The sequence below is a fragment of the Phyllobates terribilis genome, unplaced genomic scaffold (genome assembly GCF_046119375.1).
Source record: "Phyllobates terribilis strain yellow unplaced genomic scaffold, ASM4611937v1 Scaffold_4__5_contigs__length_816908805, whole genome shotgun sequence".
Lineage (NCBI taxonomy): Eukaryota > Metazoa > Chordata > Amphibia > Anura > Dendrobatidae > Phyllobates > Phyllobates terribilis.
The window spans coordinates 131759308-131780245 of NW_027362764.1; the positions used below are offsets into that span (position 1 = coordinate 131759308).

Sequence of the window (20938 nt, forward strand, 5' to 3'; positions counted from 1 at the left end):
TTTATATTACAGGTATTAGCACATTTTACTATACAATTTGTGGTCTTATATTACAGTGATGGCCAAAAGTATTGGCACACCTGCAATTCTGTCAGATAATACTCAGTTTCTTCCTGAAAATGATTGCAATCACAAATTCTTTGGTATTATTATCTTCATTTAATTTGTCTTCAATGAAAAAACACAAAAAGAATTGTCCTAAAGCCAAATTGGATACAATTCCACACCAAACCTAAAAAAGGGGGTGGACAAAAGTATTGGCACTGTTTGAAAAATCATGTGATGCTTCTCTAATTCGTGTAATTAACAGCACCTGTAACTTACCTGTGGCCCCTAACAGGTGTTGGCAATAACTAAATCACACTTGCAGCCAGTTAACATGGATTAAAGTTGACTCAACCTCTGTCCTGTGTCCTTGTGTGTACCACATTGAGCATGGAGAAAAGAAAGAAGACCAAAGGCTACAAGTCCATCTCCAAAGACCTGAATGTTCCTGTGTCTTCCGTGCGCAGTGTCATCAAGAAGTTTAAAGCCCGTGGCACTGTGGCTAACCTCCCTAGATGGGGATGGAAAAGAAAAATTGACGAGAGATTTCAACGCAAGATTGTGCGGATGGTGGATAAAGAACCTCGACTAACATCCAAACAAGTTCAAGCTGCCCTGCAGTCCGAGGGTACAACAGTGTCAACCCGTACTATCCGTCGGCGTCTGAATGAAAAGGGACTGTATGGTAGGATACCCAGGAAGACCCCACTTCTTACCCCGAGACATAAAGAAGCCAGGCTGGAGTTTGCCAAAACTTACCTGAGAAAGCCTAAAACGTTTTGGAAGAATGTTCTTTGGTCAGATGAGACAAAAGTAGAGCTTTTGGGGAAAAAGCATCAACATAGAGTGCACAGGAAAAAAAAAGAGGCATTCAAAGAAAAGAACACTGTCCCTACAGTCAAACATGGCGGAGGTTCCCTGATGTTTTGGGGTTGCTTTGCTGCCTCTGGCACTGGACTGCTTGACCGTGGACATGGCATTATGAAGTCTGAAGACTACCAGCAAATTTTGCAGCATAATGTAGGGCCCAGTGCGAGAGAGCTGGGTCTCCCTCAGAGGTCATGGGTCTTCCAGCAGGACAATGACCCAAAACACACTTCCAAAAGCACTATAAAATGGTTTGAGAGAAAGCACTGGAGACTTCTAAGGTGGCCAGCAATGAGTCCAGACTTGAATCCCATAGAACACCTGTGGAGAGATCTCAAAATGGCAGTTTGGAGAAGGCACCCTTCAAATATCAGGGACCTGGAGCAGTTTGCCAAAGAAGAATGGTCTACAATTCCAGCAGAGCATTGTAAGAAACTCATTGATGGTTACCGGAAGCGGTTGTTCGCAGTTATTTTGGCTAAAGGTTGTGCAACCAAGTATTAGGCTGAGGGTGCCAATACTTTTGTCTGGCCCATTTTTGGAGTTTTCTGTGAAATGATCAATGATTTGATTTTTGCTTCATTCTCTTTTGTGTTTTTTCCTTGCAAGCAAATTAAATGAAAATAATAATACCAAAGAATTTGTGCTTGCAATCATTTTCAGGAAGAAACGGAGTATTATCTGACAGAATTGCAGGGGTGCCAATACTTTTGGCCACCACTGTATTTCTATATTGTTGATTATAGCAGTATTTTGGGCCCCAAGAATGATCGTCTCTGGTGGGCCCAAGGTACTCCAGTCCGACGCTGGGTTGGATCAATCATGTTTTGGGGTTGTGTTGCAGCCAATGGCACGGGGACATTTCACATGTAGATGGAAGAATGGATTCAATGAAATTTCAACATATTCTTGATGCAAACATAACATCATCTGTAAAAAAACTGAAGTTGAAAAGTGGATGGCTTCTACAAATGGATAATGATCCTAAACACACGTCAAAATCCATAATTTACTACCTCAAAAGGCGCAAGCTGAAGATTTTACAATGGCCCTCACAGTCCCTTGATCTGAACATCATTTAAAATCTGTGGCGAGACCTCAAAATAGCAGTGCATGCAAGATGACCCAGGAATCTCACAGAACTGGAAGAATTTTCAAAAGAAGAATAATTGAAAATCCCTCAAACAAAAATTGAAATACTCTTCTTGTCTGTCACAAAAAGTGTTTACAAGCTGTGATACTTTAAAAAGGTGGTTGAGGGTCCAATTGCTGAGACCCCACCATTGGTACCCCTACAATAATAAATACAGGAATCCCAAAGAATGAATGAATAATAATGTGCATGTGTGACCCTCGTTTCAGTCACTTCTAAGGATCTACGAGATTGGTAGTGCACATGTTCGCTACTGCTACATTTACACACTGGAGTGGAGCTGAGATCCCAATTCCTCTGATAGATGGGCATCTCAGTAGTTAGATCCCCAGCTATCATACGTCATCTATCCTGTGTTCACACTAGCATCATAACTTCCTTTACAATGGATGTCATAATGCTGTGACAGATTTTGGTGATAAATTAGTGTGACCAACAGACCCCATCTTATAATGGGGTCTGTCAAGATTCTGTTTAGATTTTTGTCATTTTAAAGGCAAGAAATGTGCTCAATGCTGCCATAAAAAGTTACGGTAACTCAATCGGGACCTCCAATGGAGCATCTGAATGCACATAAGCAAAGCCTAAGAAATGCACACAAAACATTACAATCATCTACTGAGAGTCAATTGAAGATTTTGTAAAAATTATACTGTTACTTACCACTAAGTTTCCTATAACCATTACAAGCAAGAAGACAAGGAGGCACAAAGGTTGGCCACTAACTTCCATGCAGTCCCACATGGTCTCAATCCATTCTCCACACAAAACCCGAAACACAATGAGGAACGAATGAAAAAAGTCATTCATGTGCCAGCGTGGTAACACGCAATCGTCGCTGATCTTACAGACACAATCCATATAGTTCCTTCCAAACAACTGGACTCCAACAACAGCAAAAATAAAGACGATGATAGCCAAAACAAGGGTTAGATTCCCAAGAGCGCCAACTGAATTGCCAATGATTTTGATGAGCGTATTCAACGTTGGCCAAGACTTTGCCAATTTAAAAACCCGAAGCTGAAACAAAACAAAATAGGTTTTAGTTTTACAATGCTACAGGCAATGTAAGTAATGGAAAATCCCATTATACAAGAACAAGTATACTACTTACCAGTCGGAAAGAACGTAGAACTGACAGATTTCCCATACTGGAGAGATTGGACAGACAGAATTCCATTAAACTCAGGGTTACAATAATGCTATCAAAAATATTCCATCCCTGCTGGAAATAGTAGTAAGGATCTAAGGCAATAATTTTGAAGACCATTTCAGCTGTAAAAATACCAGTAAAAACCTATGGGCACAAAAGTGCAAGAACTCAGAAGTCAGGAAAGTTAAGGTAAAGCAAATTACAAGAGCATTGAATAACCTATTTCTAGTCTCATACCTGTGGTCTTGCAAATTGCGACATCAGTTTTTAACCTTTTTTGCTCTTTTCCTTATCATTTGTATGTCTACTTTTTATTTTTATTTCCCTTTCAAATACAGTATAGCTTTATTTTAATATATTGGAAATGGAAAAGTTGCAACTGCAACTGAACCTCCGTATTCATGGGGTTACCGTCCCATTCCCAAGAGGCAACATAATAGAATATAAGTAGTAAGACATATTAAACTAACTTCTAAATTATGTGGTCTCAATCAGTATATAAAGTCACCGAATGTCTTCAGTAATTATGCCACAGATCCTAGTTGCCTTTTTTCAAGGGTTCCAGAAAAAAATATAGTTTTGAATTTACAGATGTAGCATCTGCCAGCTTGGCGACTATGCTATGCTATCGCAAGACCATGAAGGAGAACCTCTTAGTTCTGGTTGGATGACGTCCCATCATCATTCATCTGACCAATGCAGGCAATCACTGGTCTAAATGGTCCGTAGACTGTGGAATAGATCATCATCAGTCCTGACCACTGGAGTAATAGGGGACTGAACTGGTGAGCATAAATTAATTTGTTATTTTATAACATTCCCTTCCTTTGCCAAAACATTTATTTTTCAATTGGACAGCCCTTTAACTCTATATCTACACATGTGCTGTGCAGCCCTATATTACCAAATTATCACTCCAATCATTATACAAATATATCATAAAATTATGTTGCACATCATTTTTAATCTACTTAGGATTGGAAAAAAAAGGTGTTCAAGGCTTTTCACATAAAAAATATGTGTATCGGCATCTTTTTCAGGCAGGTTCCACCCGGAATCCACCCGAAAAAGCGCCACAAAAGTGCCCCATAAAATAAAGTTGTTCTTTCTTGTGTCATGTCGTTTAACTGCTTCAGGATATCGGAAACCCGGGAGCGGTAGAAGAAGTGACATGCTCATTATTCGAGTGGCTTCCGCTTGGATCTGGCACAAGAACGACAGCGAAACCGCCGGCAAAGCCGATTCTGGAAAATGAAGACTGGTGTTTTTCTGAAGTGACTGTGCCTAGGAAGACTTGTCGGATGCACCGGCGTCTGAAGTATGCCGAATCCACATAAATTATACATTTCTACATTTCTGATTCATCATAATGAACAGCAGCAATATGTCAAGGTTTTGTTCATCAAAGGTTCATATTGTTCATTATAATGAACAACATTTCAAGGTTTTGAATATATTCATCATTTACAGGAACAAAAATAAGTCTGTAGTGGTCAAGCAAACAGAATCCCAATTCAACCTGTCAATCTTAATTTTCTTCTTTGCCTATTTAGTTTGCACAAGATATTACTATTTAACCTTTGGGATAACCCGAACAAAGATTGCATTGATGCCTAAATGAATATAGTATTGATTGATTAAAACAGGGGCACAAATGGGTTCACCTATTGGTTTCCCTCTCTTATATGCATTGGCCTAGCTGATTCTATGCCAGGATATGATGTAATTCCAGGCAACATCACAGATATGGCAGCTCCCAGAGGAACTGCGGTGATGCTTCCAAGGTCTAAATAAAGCCATACGAGCCGTTTTCTTGCCTGAGAGCAGCTACTTACTATATGAACTTTTGAAATGTTGACTGGAACAAGTTAAGTGGCGTGTTCTTTTATGCTTTTTATTCTCCTTCATCTGGATAATGCATTGTCAATAACAAGTCTGCCCTTCGATCGCCCATGTTTTAAAATGCAGTTTACAATTACTGTAAACAAGCAAGAGCCTGTGGGAACATTGACTCTAGGGTGCACGTATCCTAAATTTCTTGGCACCGCGCTTGCATTGTACACAACCAGAGTGCCATCATTTCAGGTTCTTTTATCATAGTAACCTTCATATAAATGAAAATCACTTAGCCCAGACACAAATCTGATTCAGGCAATAGTCTGATTATTTCTTTATATATTCTATTATGTTGCCCCAGAGGAGATCACTTAACATCCAGTTATCTGTGGTTTATATCTGTTCTGTAAGAAAGAGAATCCCTTTCATATTTTAATTTATATCACTTATTAGGTTCACTCTTATTGGACTCTTCATTCACAAGTGTTAGGCCTCATTCAGACGTCTGTGATTTTCCTCATACGTAAAATCTCGGACCATTGTTCATCAGTGTTTTGGATCCATGTTTCATCAGTGTTTGGTCAAAAAAAACTGTAAAGCTTCTCTTTTATACATTACAATTTAAATCACGGACAGCACTCTGATGGCATCTATGTGCTGTCAGGGATTTTCAAGGACCTACAACTTTGTATGGATGATTTTAATCCCCGACTCAGATCAAAAATGGTCTTCCCCAATGATTTTTTGCAGACACATGATCCACAAAAAAACAACATGGACATGTGAACAGCTCCCTAGATCATAATATGTGTTCTATCTGCGAAAAACACAGAACACATATATGACTCACGGATGTTTAAATGAGGCCTAAACCAGAGGCCTGTTTCTAAACATATATATATACACAGTATATATATATATATAGAGAGAGATATACTGTATGTCGGAATTGACAACCAATAACACATGATCAGTAGAGCAGGGACTAGCCCGGCCCTTGAAACGGATATCACTGATGGAACTGACATCACTTCATTTCATGGAAGGGGCAGAGGCTGAGGAAGTGACTCATTTGAGAATCCCAGTGCATGCTGGGATAGTCAAACAAAGCATCATCAAAGAGGAAGTAATAAAAAAAAAATAAAGCTGTTAGATAGAGTGGTGAAGAAACTGTAAGGAATTTTTAATGACAGTATATTAGAAAAGAGATTAGATTATGACATTAAATAGATTGGTGTTTATTAGTAAGACTAGATGGTGGCCCGATTCTAACGCATCGGGTATTCTAGAATAGGTATGCGGCCAACCGGGCGCAAGCAGCAGAGCGGTGTTTACATTTTGCGCCAAAATCGCTGATCGGTCGAGGCCGGCAACCGCGACCAATCAGCAAAGCGGTGTTAAAATTTGGCGCCTATATTGCAGATTGGTCACGGCCGGCGGTCGCGACTAATCAGCAGAGCGGGGTTTAAATTTGGCGCCAATAATGCTGATTGGTCGCGTTCGCTGGCCACGACCAATCAGCAGAGCGGTGTTTAAATTTGTCGCCAATAATGCTGGTTATTCGTGACCGGTAACCGCGACTAGTGAGCAGAGCGGTGTTTAAATTTGGCGCCAATATCGCTGATTGGTCGCTGTGGCCGGCTGCGACCAATCAGCGAAGCGGTGTTTAAATTTGGCGCCAATATCGCTGATTGGTCACGGCCGGTGGTTGCGACCAATCAGCAGAGCGGTGTTTCAATTTGCCACCAAAATCGCTGATTGGTCGCGGTGGCCGGCCCCAACCAATCAGCAGAGCGGGGTTTAAATTTGCCGCCCATATCGATGATTGGTCGGGGCCGGCAGCCGCAACCAATCAGCGTCGTATTAGTGAGGACCGGGGAGCAGCGCTGCGAGCAGCTGGGAGATGAGAGGCTGCTCGCAGCAGAAGCATCCCGACCGGTGGCGCCGCTCCTTGGTCCTCTGTTCACACTTGCCGTCGGGAGATCATAGCGCTGTTTAAATTTTGCGCTAATCTCGCTGATTGGTCGCGGTCGGCTGTCATCCGCGACCAATCAGCAGAGCGTTGTTTAAATTTGGCGCCAATCTCGCCGATTGGTCGCGGCTGGCGTCCGCGATCAATCAGCACAGCAGTGTTTAAATGTGGCGGCAAGATCGGTGATTGGTCGCGGCCGCTATTTAAATGTGGCGCCCAAATCGGTGATAGGGAGTGGGCAGCGGCCGCGACCAATCAGCAGAGCGGTGTTTAACTTTAGCGCCAAGGTCACTGATTGGTCGCGGGCGGAGAGCGCGACCAATCAGCGAATCGTATTTATGAGGACCGGGGAGCGGAATCGTATTGGTGAGGACCGGGGAGCGCCGCTGCCTGTGCGGATACTTCCGCTGCGAGAAGCCGGGACATGAGCGACTGCTCGCAGCAGAAGTATCCCGACCCGCAGCGCCGCTCCCCGGTCCTCCCTTGACACTCTAGCCGCTGATGTCCCCACAGTATCCGCATGGTGTTACAAAGGTCCGGACATTTGTGTTAAAAATCGCTGATTGGTCGCTGGCGCTGCCCGCGACCAATCACCGATTTGGGCGCCAAATTTAAATATCGGCCGCGCCCAATCAGTACAGCGGTTTTTAAATGTGGAGCCAAGATCGGTGATTGGTCGCGGCCGATATTTAAATTTGGCGCCCAAATCGGTGATTGGTCGCGGGCAGCGCCAGCGACCAATCAGCAATTTTTAAGACAAATGTCCGGACTTTTGTAACACCATGCGGATACTGTGGGGACATCAGCGGCTAGGGTGTCGAGGGAGGACCGGGAAGCGGCGCTGCGGGTCGGAATACTTCTGCTGCGAGCGCCCGCTCATGTCCCGGGTTCTCGCAGCGGAAGTATCCGCACAGGCAGCGGCGCTGACATCCATGCGCCTAGGGTGTGAAGGGAGAACTGGGGAGCGGCGCTGACATCCAATCGGTCGCGGCCGCTATTTAAATGTGCCGCACAAATCGGTGATTGGTCGCGGTCTTGGCCCGCGACCAATCACTGATCTTGCCGCAAAAGTTAAACACTACTGTGCTGATTGGTCGCGGACGTTGCCCGCGACCAATCACCGATTTGGGCGCCAAATTTAAATATCGGCCGTGACCAATCACCGATCTTGGCTTCATATTTAAACACCGCTGTGCTGATTGGTCGCGGACGCTATTTAAATGTGGCGCCAAAATCGGTGATTGGTCGCGCCCGGCGTTGGCGACCAATCAGCACAGCAGTGTTTAAATGTGGAGCCAAGATCGGTGATTGGTCGCGGCCGATATTTAAATGTGGCGCCCAAATCGGTGATTGGTCGCGGGCAGCGACCAATCATCGAATCGTCTTGGTGAGGACTGGGGAGCGGCGCTGCCTGTGTGGGTACTTCCGCTGCGAGAACCCGGGACATGAGCGGGCGCTCGCAGCAGAAGTATCCCGACCCGCAGCGCCACTCCCCGGTCCTCCCTTGACACGCTAGCCGCTGATGTCCCCACAGTATCCGCATGGTGTTACAAAGGTCCGGACATTTGTGTTAAAAATCGCTGATTGGTCGCTGGCGCTGCCCGCGACCAATCACCGATTTGGGCGCCAAATTTAAATATCGGCCGCGACCAATCACCGATTTTGGCGCCACATTTAAATAGCATCCGCGACCAATCAGTACAGCGGTGTTTAAATGTGGAGCCAAGATCGGTGATTGGTCGCGGCCGATATTTAAATTTGGTGCCCAAATCGGTGATTGGTCGCGGGCAGCGTCCGCGACCAATCAGCACAGTAGTGTTTCACTTTTGCGGCAATATCAGTGATTGGTTGCGGGCCAAGACCGTGACCAATCACCGATTTGGGCGTAACATTTAAATAGCGTCCGCGACCAATCAGCACAGCGATGTTTAAATGTGGCGCCAAGATCAGTGATTGGTCGCGGCCAATATTTAAATTTGGCGCCCAAATCGGTGATTGGTCGCGGGCAGCGCCAGCGACCAATCAGCGATTTTTAAGACAAATGTCCGGACTTTTGTAACACCATGCGGATACTGTGGGGACATCAGCGGCTAGGGTGTCGAGGGAGGACCGGGAAGCGGCGCTGCGGGTCGGGATACTTCTGCTGCGAGCGCCCGCTCATGTCCCGGGTTCTCGCAGCGGAAGTATCCGCACAGGCAGCGGCGCTGACATCCATGCGCCTAGGGTGTGAAGGGAGGACCGGGGAGCGGCGCTGACATCCAATCGGTCGGGGCCGCTATTTAAATGTGCCGCACAAATCGGTGATTGGTCGCGGTCTTGGCCCGCGACCAATCACTGATCTTGCCGCAAAAGTTAAACACTACTGTGCTGATTGGTTGCGGACTTTGCCCGCGACCAATCACCGATTTGGGCGCCAAATTTAAATATCGGCCGCGACCAATCACCGATCTTGGCTCCACATTTAAACACCGCTGTGCTGATTGGTCGCGGACGCTATTTAAATGTGGCGCCAAAATCTGTGATTGGTCGCGCCCGGCGTCGGCGACCAATCAGCACAGCGGTGTTTAACTTTTACGGTAAGATCAGTGATTGGTCGGGTCCGAAGACCGCGACCAATCATCGAATCATCTTGGTGAGGACCGGGGAGCGGCGCTGCCTGTGCGGGTACTTCCGCTGCGAGAACCCGGGACATGAGCGGGCGCTCGAGGCAGAAGTATCCCGACCCGCAGCGCCGCTCCCCGGTCCTCCCTTCCGCATGGAGGTCAGCGGCGCCGGCGGTCGAGGTCCTTCCGCTGCTACCGGCCGGGAGATGAGCGCCTCGCGCCGGTCATCTCCCAGCTGCATCGCCGCTGAGCTCCGTCCCGCAGATGAGCCGCTAACGGCCGCCATCTTTTTTCAGAAATCCCGCGGCGCTGATTGGCCGCTGCCGGACCAATGAGCGACGTGGGATTTCCCAGACAGACAGACGGGATAAGACGATTATATATATATATATATATATATATATATATATATATATAGATACATTTTAGTTCTAGACCACCCTTTAATCCCATTATAATCACTTGTAGCATTTTTGTGGTACAGATTATGTTAATACCAGAACAAATGGCTGCATAACTGTGGGGTGTTTTGTGTAGAGAACTTCATATTATCCAATTTTTTTTTATTTATTTCATATTCTGATATTGACAATCAGAAAACATCTGGATTCTGCATTTTAAAAAATAGATTTGAAGGTTTACTTACATAGTTGCCAGTAGCTAGCATTTTTTCAAAGTCATCAGTCATCTTGTAATGTTCCAAAGCCATGAATAGAGTATTAAGTACTATACATATAGTGATGGTTAGATCGGTAAACGGATCCATAACTACAAATGTTACGCCTTTCTTGATTTGTATCCACAGAGTGCAACAATCCCAAATTAGAAACCTATGAGCAAAATGAATCCAGCAAGGAGGACATTTCTGTCGAGATTCTTCCAACTCTAAAAAAAGACATTGAAATATAGAGCATGTTTTTATTGTGTCTGGATACATTTACAATTCACATTCTTTACATTCTGAAAATTTTTGATTGTCCATTGTCCAACTGTTAACACGAGGTTAGGTCCAATATTCTTGGTGGATTAATTGTAAAGAGTATCTTTATTGTGGGTCAGAGCTGACTCTCAAAAATTTTTTTCCTGCCTGCAGCCACCACTAGGGGGAGCAAAATACTAAATGAATTAAAACGTACAGTATCGGTTGTTCGCAAGCTCAGTAATATGGGTGATACCTGTCAGCAGATCTTCCAGTACCTTGTACAATAATTGGACATGCTCATACCCTCAACTGGCACGTAACATTACTTTTTTTTTGTAGACACAACACCTGAGCCAAGATTAGAGGGACAAACAATACTACATATGTACATGGTCTCATATCATGCTATAACTATGTATATTGACTTTTCCCCATATTGTCTAGAACACATTTGCATTGAGGAGTTGCTATTTAAGTAATGTGATACTCAGCTAGATTCAACTATTGCATGATTTTTTTTTATTTTTTATCACAGGTATATTTTTAACTTCATTTGTGAGATTGAAGCATTCACGTCTGAAAACAGTCTTAAATGATGTATGGAGTTTAAGTTTATAAAGTCTTCGCAAATGCACAGACCTGTCAGGTTTTTAATCATTACAAGATAAAGTAGCCATGGCTATCGTCAGTAGAATACACTTAAGACTTCATTATACTGTATAAACTGGCCAATTACATGTGACTCGCCCAAAACACTGAAGACTGAACCTTCTGAATATTTGATTTACAAATTTAGGACATCTTAACCCTATATGGCCTGTCCATAATGGCTGCTTATTCTGTCCCATTATCATTTTTAGAGAAATGTTTCAGTAAACCAAATAGTAGTTTGTTCAAGTAAAGGCCAATATACATGGGGATGATGACTGCCCAAAAGACTATTCAAATGAATTTTCAAATGCAATTATTGCTGCTTGTAAACATGTCTTGAGATAGATCCACAATCCCATTTGTCATTGATCGCATTTTTATGCAGACATAAAAATTTTTGTTTGTCCGCAGCACATCATCTCAAGTCAACAGGGATCTGCTGCCCACATTGATGAAAGTTTTGAGGAACAAGCAAAATGTAAATGCAATTAAATCAGTAGCGATAGACTTGCTATATCATCAGCTCCCATTGCTGTAGGGGGTCTTGACCCTTGATTCGTCATCTCCATTCATTGTCTATTAGGATGGCGGAGGGAGACGAGTACAGCGCTCAGTTAACTCCATTAACACCTTAAGGACCCTGGGATTTTCCGTTTTTGCATTTTTGTTTTTTGCTCCCCTTGTTCCCAGAGCCATAGCGTTTTTAATTTTTGGTCAATATGGCCGTGTGAGGGCTTATTTTTTGCGGGACGAGTTGTACTTTTGAATGACATTACTGGTTTTACCATATCGTGTACGGGAAAATGGGAAAAAAATTCTAAGTGGGGTGAAATTGCAAAAAAAGTGCAATACCACAGATGGTTTTTTTGTATTTTTTTTTACCATGTTCACTGAATACTAAAACGGACCTGCCAGTCTTATTCTCCAGGTCATTACGAGTTCGTAGACACCAAACATGTATAGGTTCCTTTTTTATTTAAGTGGTGAAAAAAAATCCAAAGTTTGCTAAAAAAACAAAAATTGCGCCATTTTCCAAGACCCGTAGCATCTCCATTTTCGGGAACTGGGGCTGGGTGAGTGCTTATTTTTTTGCGCGCCGAGCTGAAGTTTTTATTGATACCATTTTGGGGTAGATCCGATGTTTTGATTGCCCGTTACTGCATTTTATTGCAATGTTGCGGCGACCAAAAAAAGTAATTTTGGCGTTTAATTTTTTTTATATTTTTAAAAACATTTTTTACACTTTTTGCTTGCTGCTATAGTCTCCTTAGGAGACTAGAAGCAGCAACTGTCTGATTGTCTCTGCTACATAGAGGTGATGAGCAGATCACCTCTATGTAGCAGAAATGCTCCTGTGCTATGAGCACCGACCACTAGGTGGCGCTCATAGCGATCAGCTCATGACAACCACTGGAGTCTGCTGCAGACCCAGGGTTGTCATGCCCACCCATTGGTGACCCGCGATCACGTGACCTGGTCACCAATGGGCGGGTTAAGTGACGAGCTTCCGGCACGGCGCTGTTAAATGCTGCTGTCAGAGATTGACAGCGGCATTTAACATGTTAACAGCCGCGGGTGGATCGCGATTCCACCCGCAGCTGTTGTGGGCACATGTCAGCTCTATAAATCAGCGGATATGTGCCCGGTTCAGTGTGGGCTCAGCGCCGGGGCCCGCCCTGAACAGGGGGTGATAGCCTGATTACGCCCCATGCTTTAAAGGGGTTAATAATGGAACCATAGCGTGCATGTGCAACTGTGTAACCCTATACAGTTTGTCCTAACCATGGAAATTAATAACAGGGCATCAGGACCCTCAATTTAGTGATTGGTAAAGGTCCCAGTATTGATAATTGGTGAAGTTACCAGCAGTGGGACTTCCAATAATCCCACATTTATTGCCTATCCGGTGGATAACTTGATCAAAATGATTATTATGGGACAACCCTTTGAACTGTAGAAGAAACAAGTCTACATTATATTTTCTGGTTGATCATATACGTTAATCCATTTCAGAAATAGTTATTATTCCTAAAGGAATGAAAACTTCACTCTCATATATAATTATATTATAATTGAATTAATTATGAAATTATAATTAATTATATCATTTAGTGTTTGTGAGGAGAGGTGCAGGACAGTCGCATTAATGTATTTCCTGCATTTTTTTGTATTCCATTACACATAGTACAATTTTTTAGTAATCCGGTGACCAGGTTTTCTTTAATGTGAACGGTCTAAATACATACAGTATTTTGGAGAACCAGTTCTATGTATTCTGTCTGTGATGAAATCTGATAGCACACGGACCAATATTATTCAATTGGGCTGTTCAGATGAAAGTTTGTATGTGAAAAAAATCACAGCATGCACTAGTCTCTTCCACAATTTGGGTGAGACAAAATAAAATGGATCCCATACAAATCATCGGTATTGCACCTGATTTTTACATTCCATTTATTAACATAGGAAGTTGTACTTGGTTTTGTATATTTACTGTTGATGCATTAAAATGGATGTGATGTGGATGCACAAAACTGATATACAGAGGACACATGGATGGTAAATGCAATGCAAAAGTGGGGTGCCAAGTGCCCATCACGAACATTGACTCTGGGGGCCCACTGTCCATGCAAATATTACATTACCTTCACTCTCAGAATTACCTATGTGTCTATATAATAAACTGGGTAGTTTGCTACATGAATGATTAGATGCTGCCCTTGTCAGTACATTGTGAATCAAGTGTATTGTGCCAACTACTGCTCATTTAGAGGAGTGGGGGGACCGACTATTGCACAAGGGCCCACCGGAAAATTCACCTGTACCCCTGTGGGCCAGTCCAAGCCTGGGTCTATGGATCGAATATGAATCACAATATGGATAAAAATCATCTGTTTTAGTTCTGGATAAAAACAGATAACATTACAGAACCGGTCTTATCCTCACTTTACAATCTGAAATATAACAAACTAAATTCTGAATTTTTCCAAATTTTTTAAAATAGTTTCTGTACATATTTGTACTCACATTCTAGAAAAATAACAAAATTATACGATCGTATGTATACATTTGAATAATCATTTGTTGATAGATGTGATTTGTAATGTGGTTTATTTTTGGAGGTGACTAACATAAATTAATTAAAAAGATCTCAAAACATCTGACAAAAACTGTAAACTGCAGCCATCTTTTGCATGTTTTTTGTTAGGCTATGTATGGTACATGTCACGGGTTTACTGCAACAGAAAGGGGTCAGAAGACCGCAGCGTCTGATTTTATGTACTCCAGCACTGATCTGAAGCACTTCTCCTTCATATTAAATGGCAAAGGTTTCTGTTAGCAGTAAAGGAATTAATCTGTTCAGCTTGGAGTCTCAGAAGCTTCCCAGCTTGGATGATCTCATCTGTTCAGTATTGTCCACTCCCCTCTCCTATATATACTCACCTCTGGCAATCTGGATTGCCAGTGTTAAGTCTTGTACTGCCTGGTGAGGAGTGGAGGAGTCGGTTGTTGGTAGAGACATTTGAAGTCTTTATCTTTAGCTAAGTGTTTCGGTTATGTGCAAATCCTCATCCTCTCCAATTTAGTTTCCCTTCCTTTTCTCCCTGGTGTTTCCCTCTGTTGTCTGTGAGTGCATATTTGTATAATTGGTATTTTCATTTATCCCTGCATGTCCTTCCTTGTTTGTCTGGTTTGTGCATATAAATACACTATTCCTCCCCACTTCCCTGGGTGGGGAAGGGAGACAGATATAGGGCTGATTTAGGAGTTCAGCAAGGTACGTAGCCCCGGCGTCTTCACTATCAGAAGTAATCTGAGGAGCAGGGATAGCTAGGGTGTCCCTAGCGTTAGGGACAGGGAAGGAGCCCCTGGCCCTGGGTAATCTGACAACAGTACAATTAAATAAGTCTGATAACTCAAAAATACAATTTTCTGAATAAGTTGTTTTGCACAATGCAGTCATACCATAAAAATAGCCTATCAATAAATATGTTTGTTCCACTGCAAGAAATCTGTTATCTGTTATCCTTCACTAGATATAGGAAGTGCATCTGTCAGCATTCTTTCTTGGACCAGAATCCATTTCATATGCAAAAAAAAGAAACTATTTAATTTTCTGTTTTATATGTTGTGCTGCTTTGATCCAATTCATTTATCGTTATGAAAGGCAACTTTTCTGGGAAAAGCTTTTTTGAAGGTGCGGAGTGGGACACTGGTTTGCATAAGTGACTTATGGATTTCTTCCCATTTTCTATAAATGTAGTTGTCATCACATGTGACCTGTACTGATATAGTCCCCTCATTATACAGATGTTTACCTTCCATGGCATTGGTGAGGACGCTGACTGCACTCACTGCCCGCTGTCTCTGAAATGGCACGTCCATGTATTCTACGGAGAGCCGATGAGGCATCAGCAGCTGCATCTTACTCATTTCAAGGTCCGAAGGAGACATCTGGTAAATAAAAGAATGATTTATATATTTCTGCTGCTTTACAAACAACAATCACAAAAGTATTTTTCACTATTTTTCATATTGTATTTTTATCTGCTTTAAATACCCCTTGATGATTGGATATTTTAAGCAAAAGAATTGTCTTTTAATTCTGCTAAAACTTGTAAGATTACAATATTAAAGTTTCTATGTACATATCAAAAAACATATTATACATCTCTCATCCCTGCGATCAAATATGTTACAATTTCTTAGAACTCTGAGCAAAAAAATTCCAAAACATCCATCATGTTATCTGTGCACTCAGACGGGCATGAAGAGCTCTCAAGTGTGATATAGAATTCAGGGGATACCAGGCTAAATATTTCTAGGAATCAGATAGCGAGAGGAAACAAAGAGCAACACAAGCATTTGGAGAGACTACAAATAAAGATACAGAAAACATTGTCAAGTGTTTTGTTTACACAAAAAATTGAACAAATGATGATCTCTTTTTTATTAACGTAGCACTCCAGCTAAATTTTTAAAGCTAACTAACCAGCAATATTCTAGTGTAATCTGCTGCACTTCATACATTGTGAAGGCTTTTATTATGCGCAGCTTGGAGTATATGCTACTGCAGTGAATAATTTCCTTTGTAGACAGGAGGTCAGTCTCTGACTTCATGTGAACTACAATATAACATCATCACCTATCAAATCCCTCCAGCACCTTTTAGATCTCTCCCCATGAAGCAACAATTTTTTTGTTCCTTTGTATGTACTGTAAATAAAGATATAACTTATGTTTTATATTACTGAGAAAATGTATAGTAGGTGAGTCGTATACAAATTAGTTGCATGTATAGAAGTATCTATATCTATCAGTGCAAGGGGCAGAATCTTTTGCATGCATCCAATTAGATGTAGCCTGTCGCCCCTGCCTCCCTCTTGTAAGAGTTGACAGGGAGAAGCAATCACAAGCAGGAGGCAGAGGAGAAAGGCTAAAACTGCATCACATATATAGAATCCATCAGGTTCTGCAGCGTGAGTGAGAGGACATCACTTCTATGTCGCTGATCTATCACTGCTACTTTAGATAGAGCAATTGCACTGAGATGAGACTCTGTTATCTCTGCAAAGCAAGAGGCAATACGGCAAATGTAGTCTTTATTAAGGGAACCTGATCAGAGAGGAAGACTAAGTCAAAATGGCAAACAACCCCGAAATGGAACATCCACCAAATTAAGAATACACAATGCATACACTATAATACTGCACTAGGTAGGCAAAAAAAAAATTGCTGAAGCGATACATTAAAAGGTTTTGCCCTTTTCAACTTTCCTCAGCTCGTAGGCTTGCAAATGTTGAAAATAACTACAGCAACATCACTAAAGCTGTAAATGCAAGCTCCACACTACAGCAAAGCAGGTGGTAAAGAGTGAGATAGACTCGCATTATGCATTTGCTTTGTTTAAACATTCCTGTTCGTAGGAGGGAAATAGCTGCCATTCTAAGCCAGTAGGGAACATATGCCGGAGAGAGCAGCACTGGTGTATGTAATCAGCTCCCACTTTCCTAAACAAACACACAAGGCTGGATTTGAAGCACATGCATGGCATTAAATGTACATCCAGGTGGACGACAGGGCTTCTTACAATAAACCTAAAAGGCTCCTAAAAACTGATGATAAATATTGACATAAAATCGCTTTGTTATATATGGCAATAAAAATACAATGTTGAGACTATAAACGTTTTAATGGGGTAGATATAGAATTTCCTTTGTCTATAGTAGTAAAGTTTCCAGCTGCTTCTGATCAATTCCACTTAAAAACCTGAAAAACGCTTTAACTTGGAAGTCTGTTTGCCTAAATGACAAATGTATTAAAGCATTTTCTAATATATATTATCTTTATACAAGTCAACTAAACATTACACTGACTGTTTTGCATTACTCATAAAACTTATTAATACTACCAGTAGGGGGCATGAGTGATAATCATTCAGCATATCATATACTAATGTACAGTAGGGCTAATGCCCAAATCACTCTTCTAATGATGTCAAAAGAAACCTGTCACATTGCAAATATTGTTTAATCTGCAAACAGCATGTCATGGAGCGGGATTTGATGAACATATCAATATATAGTTTTGTAGAAAAGAATTTAGCATATCTTGTAATCTTTTAATCTAAATCATGGTTCATTCTGGGTTTAGGAGTCATGTGGGTGGTCCTAATAAGTGATTGACTTTTCTAAACACTCTTATACAGAAAAGTCTCTTAGTTACCCAGAAGGACCACCCATTTGACTTTTGGACTTCTAATCCCCAAATGAGCATGAGTTTAGGTTATAGATCATAAATTACAAGTTGTGCTGAATCATTTCCAACAAAACCATATATCAAATGGCACAACTCCGTCCTTATAATAAGCTACTGATAACTCACATAGAAAAAACGAGAAAAATGAGCCGGAGTATAAGTTGTTATGAATGCAACATATAGGAGCATGTTAATAGTGGCCAAAAAAAGTGTAAAAGCTATCCCACCGCATCAAAGTGTACCCAAATTGGGATGATAAATTACATGGCGTGATCAGTGTTTGTCAAAGCAAAATGAAATGGCTAGGTAGCTTTATAAAGCTCTTTCTGTGTAACAATGGCTGGCTGTGATTTTTCTTCCCTGGCTAATTTTCTTCTTATGGTAGGACAGGAGGCAAGACTATACATGACACCATGATATGCCAACCAGTCCTACTCATAATTCTGGAATAAACATTTATCTTCCCATTAAGGCTGTTTCACAAACAGCATTTTTGGCTGTGGTTTTTGCCCCTTTTATATTCAAAAATGCTGTTCTCAGACAGATTTTTGAGTCCAAAGTGAAATAAAAAATATCTGAATAAAGAGCAAACTGGTTTGGCCAGTTTTTGTTTTTCTTCAAAAAGCAGAATCTTGGTATGGTATTTTTGTTTGGTACTTTCTCCATAAGCTTCTCTAAAGAACCTCAAATGTGGCAGAAAAAAACACACAAAATGCCATCAATAAAATATTCCACCAAAAATCCATGCTAAAAGCTTCATCAGGGTACTTGCACAAAGTATTTTTGGAATCTGAGCAGAAACTAAGAGGAAACTCTCAAAATCCTTCTCAAAAACTTGGAATGTCCACTCAGTTTCTGCTCCAAAACATCCTCAGTGTGCACATGTGTGAAGGAGACCATGGAGTATTTTATTACAGAGCTGATGTACACACATGCCTTAGTATGAAATTATGGATATGCAGAAGTATGCTGAGGATACATGGACTTGTATAGGTGGCATCTTACAGCTTCATACAACTCGGAGGTTGTAAGGAAGCGTAATACAGTTGTGTACGCAAGACCTTTCACAAAGAGCCATAAATGACATTTACTCATATGTATGAGAATGTTTCTGGAGGTTCTCAGAACTGGACATACTGTACAATGAAACCACTTTGAGATAACTACGCATCATCTATTGAAGAACAGAACATTCAGTCTCTCACCTGCCTTAAATAGCAGATAACAGGAACCAACAGACTACAGTACATACAAAAAACCTTTGGTTTTGGTTTTCCTTTAAATCTATTAAAAAGTTGAAGTCCTAAACAACATGGGTAAAAAAAATAAAAATTAAATGTTATAAACAAGTCTAAGGAAAATAGTGATCCAGACACACAAATGATATGAAGCAGTGAATGGAAGGCAGGGTTACTATTCGCACAATTACCAAAAGTGAAAAAAGTCATACAATTCTCAACTGCTGAGATACGAATCCTTCTTTCTTGGGTTTGAAAAGCTGAAATACAATAATTATGTAAAAAAGTGCAAAAAAAAAACCCTCCAAGACCGCATTTTCTCATATGAAAGCTTCTGCCTTGAATAGAGATGACCACATTCCACAAATCCTAAACACACATGAAATGGGAATTGTCTAAGTACTATGGTTTCGGATGCGAATAAGCAGTTAAAGTCAGAAGCATGTGAGGCTTGGTTCACACGGACGGTGTCAGGGATGACACCGGGGAGATCACACAGTATCCCACCGCTAAACACACGTGAGATGGGGAATTGTCTAAGTATTATGATTTCAGATGGGAATAAGCAGTTAAAGTCAGAAGCATGGGCGGCTTGGGTCACACGGACAGTCAGAGTTCTGTTTTCTTGTTTTGGTATAGAAACAGAAAAATGGAACTCATGAAGGAAACAGATCTGTCCCACCATAGACACACATGCCACCAGATAGACCCAACGTGAATTTTATTAAGGATTTTAACTTCTCAAGCTGAAAAGTCAACATACTAACAAAAGTCTCTTCAGGCAACAATGTACCTCACAACTATTGATTTGCCACATATAGACATATACAGCATAAACATCTCCCAAAAGAGTATCGCAAAAGCACGTGTATTTTTTTTCACCCTGGGATATGTACGTATAATGGAAAAAGTAAATACATATTTAATCCCAGTGCAGTATTGGCATTTTGCATCTCTCTTCCATCAAAAGTTATTGCGTATGCCGTGAGGGAAGATGTGTACTCTTGATTTGTCATAAAAAAAGAGAACTTACATGGGAGCAGCTGTTCACATCTGTAATTGGTTAGTGACATGGAAAGCACAGAAGTGAAGTATCCTCTAACCAATTTCCTTGATGACTCCTAGATTATTGGAAAAAAATGCATCGGGTGGCTTGTAGAGACACATGTAGTATCAGTCTTGTAAGGTGCTGCTCTTGTAAGGGTGAGGTCTAACTTTATTCTGAACTTTTGGGTGAATGCTAGCTTTGGCAAGCCTTAAAAGGGACTTTAAATCTGCCCTTTGACATTTTGAATCAGGGCTTATGGACACCATGATCCCACCACCGACCGTCTAACTCTGAAGCTGGATGAGTATAAAGAAGTTGTTCGCACTTCAGATAATCAAAAAATAGAGTATATTTTTTTTTGCTTATCTGAAGTGTGAATGTCCTTGTGATATCTACAAATAATGTGTGAAAAACTGTAGCCTTTCTCCTGTAAATAGTCAACCTCTATGCCCTTCTCACCACGATGGATTGACAAGTGTACGTCATAGAGGAGAATTTGATTAGTTTAGTAATTGTTGTATACATTTCTCATTAGTGGCTCATTTATTTTAATAGAATACTTAAAATATTTTTTTTAAGGAATTATCACTTGTCCTGGAGTCAAGCAGGGTGTGCCAGATTATTTCCCGGTAGGCTCAGGGATGCAAAAAAAAAAACAAACATGACAAACAATGTTCTTACTCACCCACCC

General features: G+C 41.5%; 1 protein-coding gene across 12 annotated transcripts in view; it reads right to left on the reverse strand.

Annotated features, from left to right (window-relative positions):
- The window catches only part of LOC141265097 (sodium channel protein type 5 subunit alpha-like), a 558194-nt gene that overhangs the window by 195874 nt on the left and 341382 nt on the right, over positions 1–20938 (reverse strand). For all 12 annotated transcript variants that reach the window (XM_073677736.1, XM_073677738.1, XM_073677744.1 and 9 more), the window contains exons 13-16: positions 15522–15657; positions 10276–10514; positions 3180–3362; positions 2729–3085 (exon numbers count right to left, since the gene is read on the reverse strand). In XM_073677736.1, coding sequence (XP_073533837.1) covers positions 2729–3085; positions 3180–3362; positions 10276–10514; positions 15522–15657 — 915 coding nt within the window. The remainder of the gene's footprint in view (positions 1–2728; positions 3086–3179; positions 3363–10275; positions 10515–15521; positions 15658–20938) is intronic.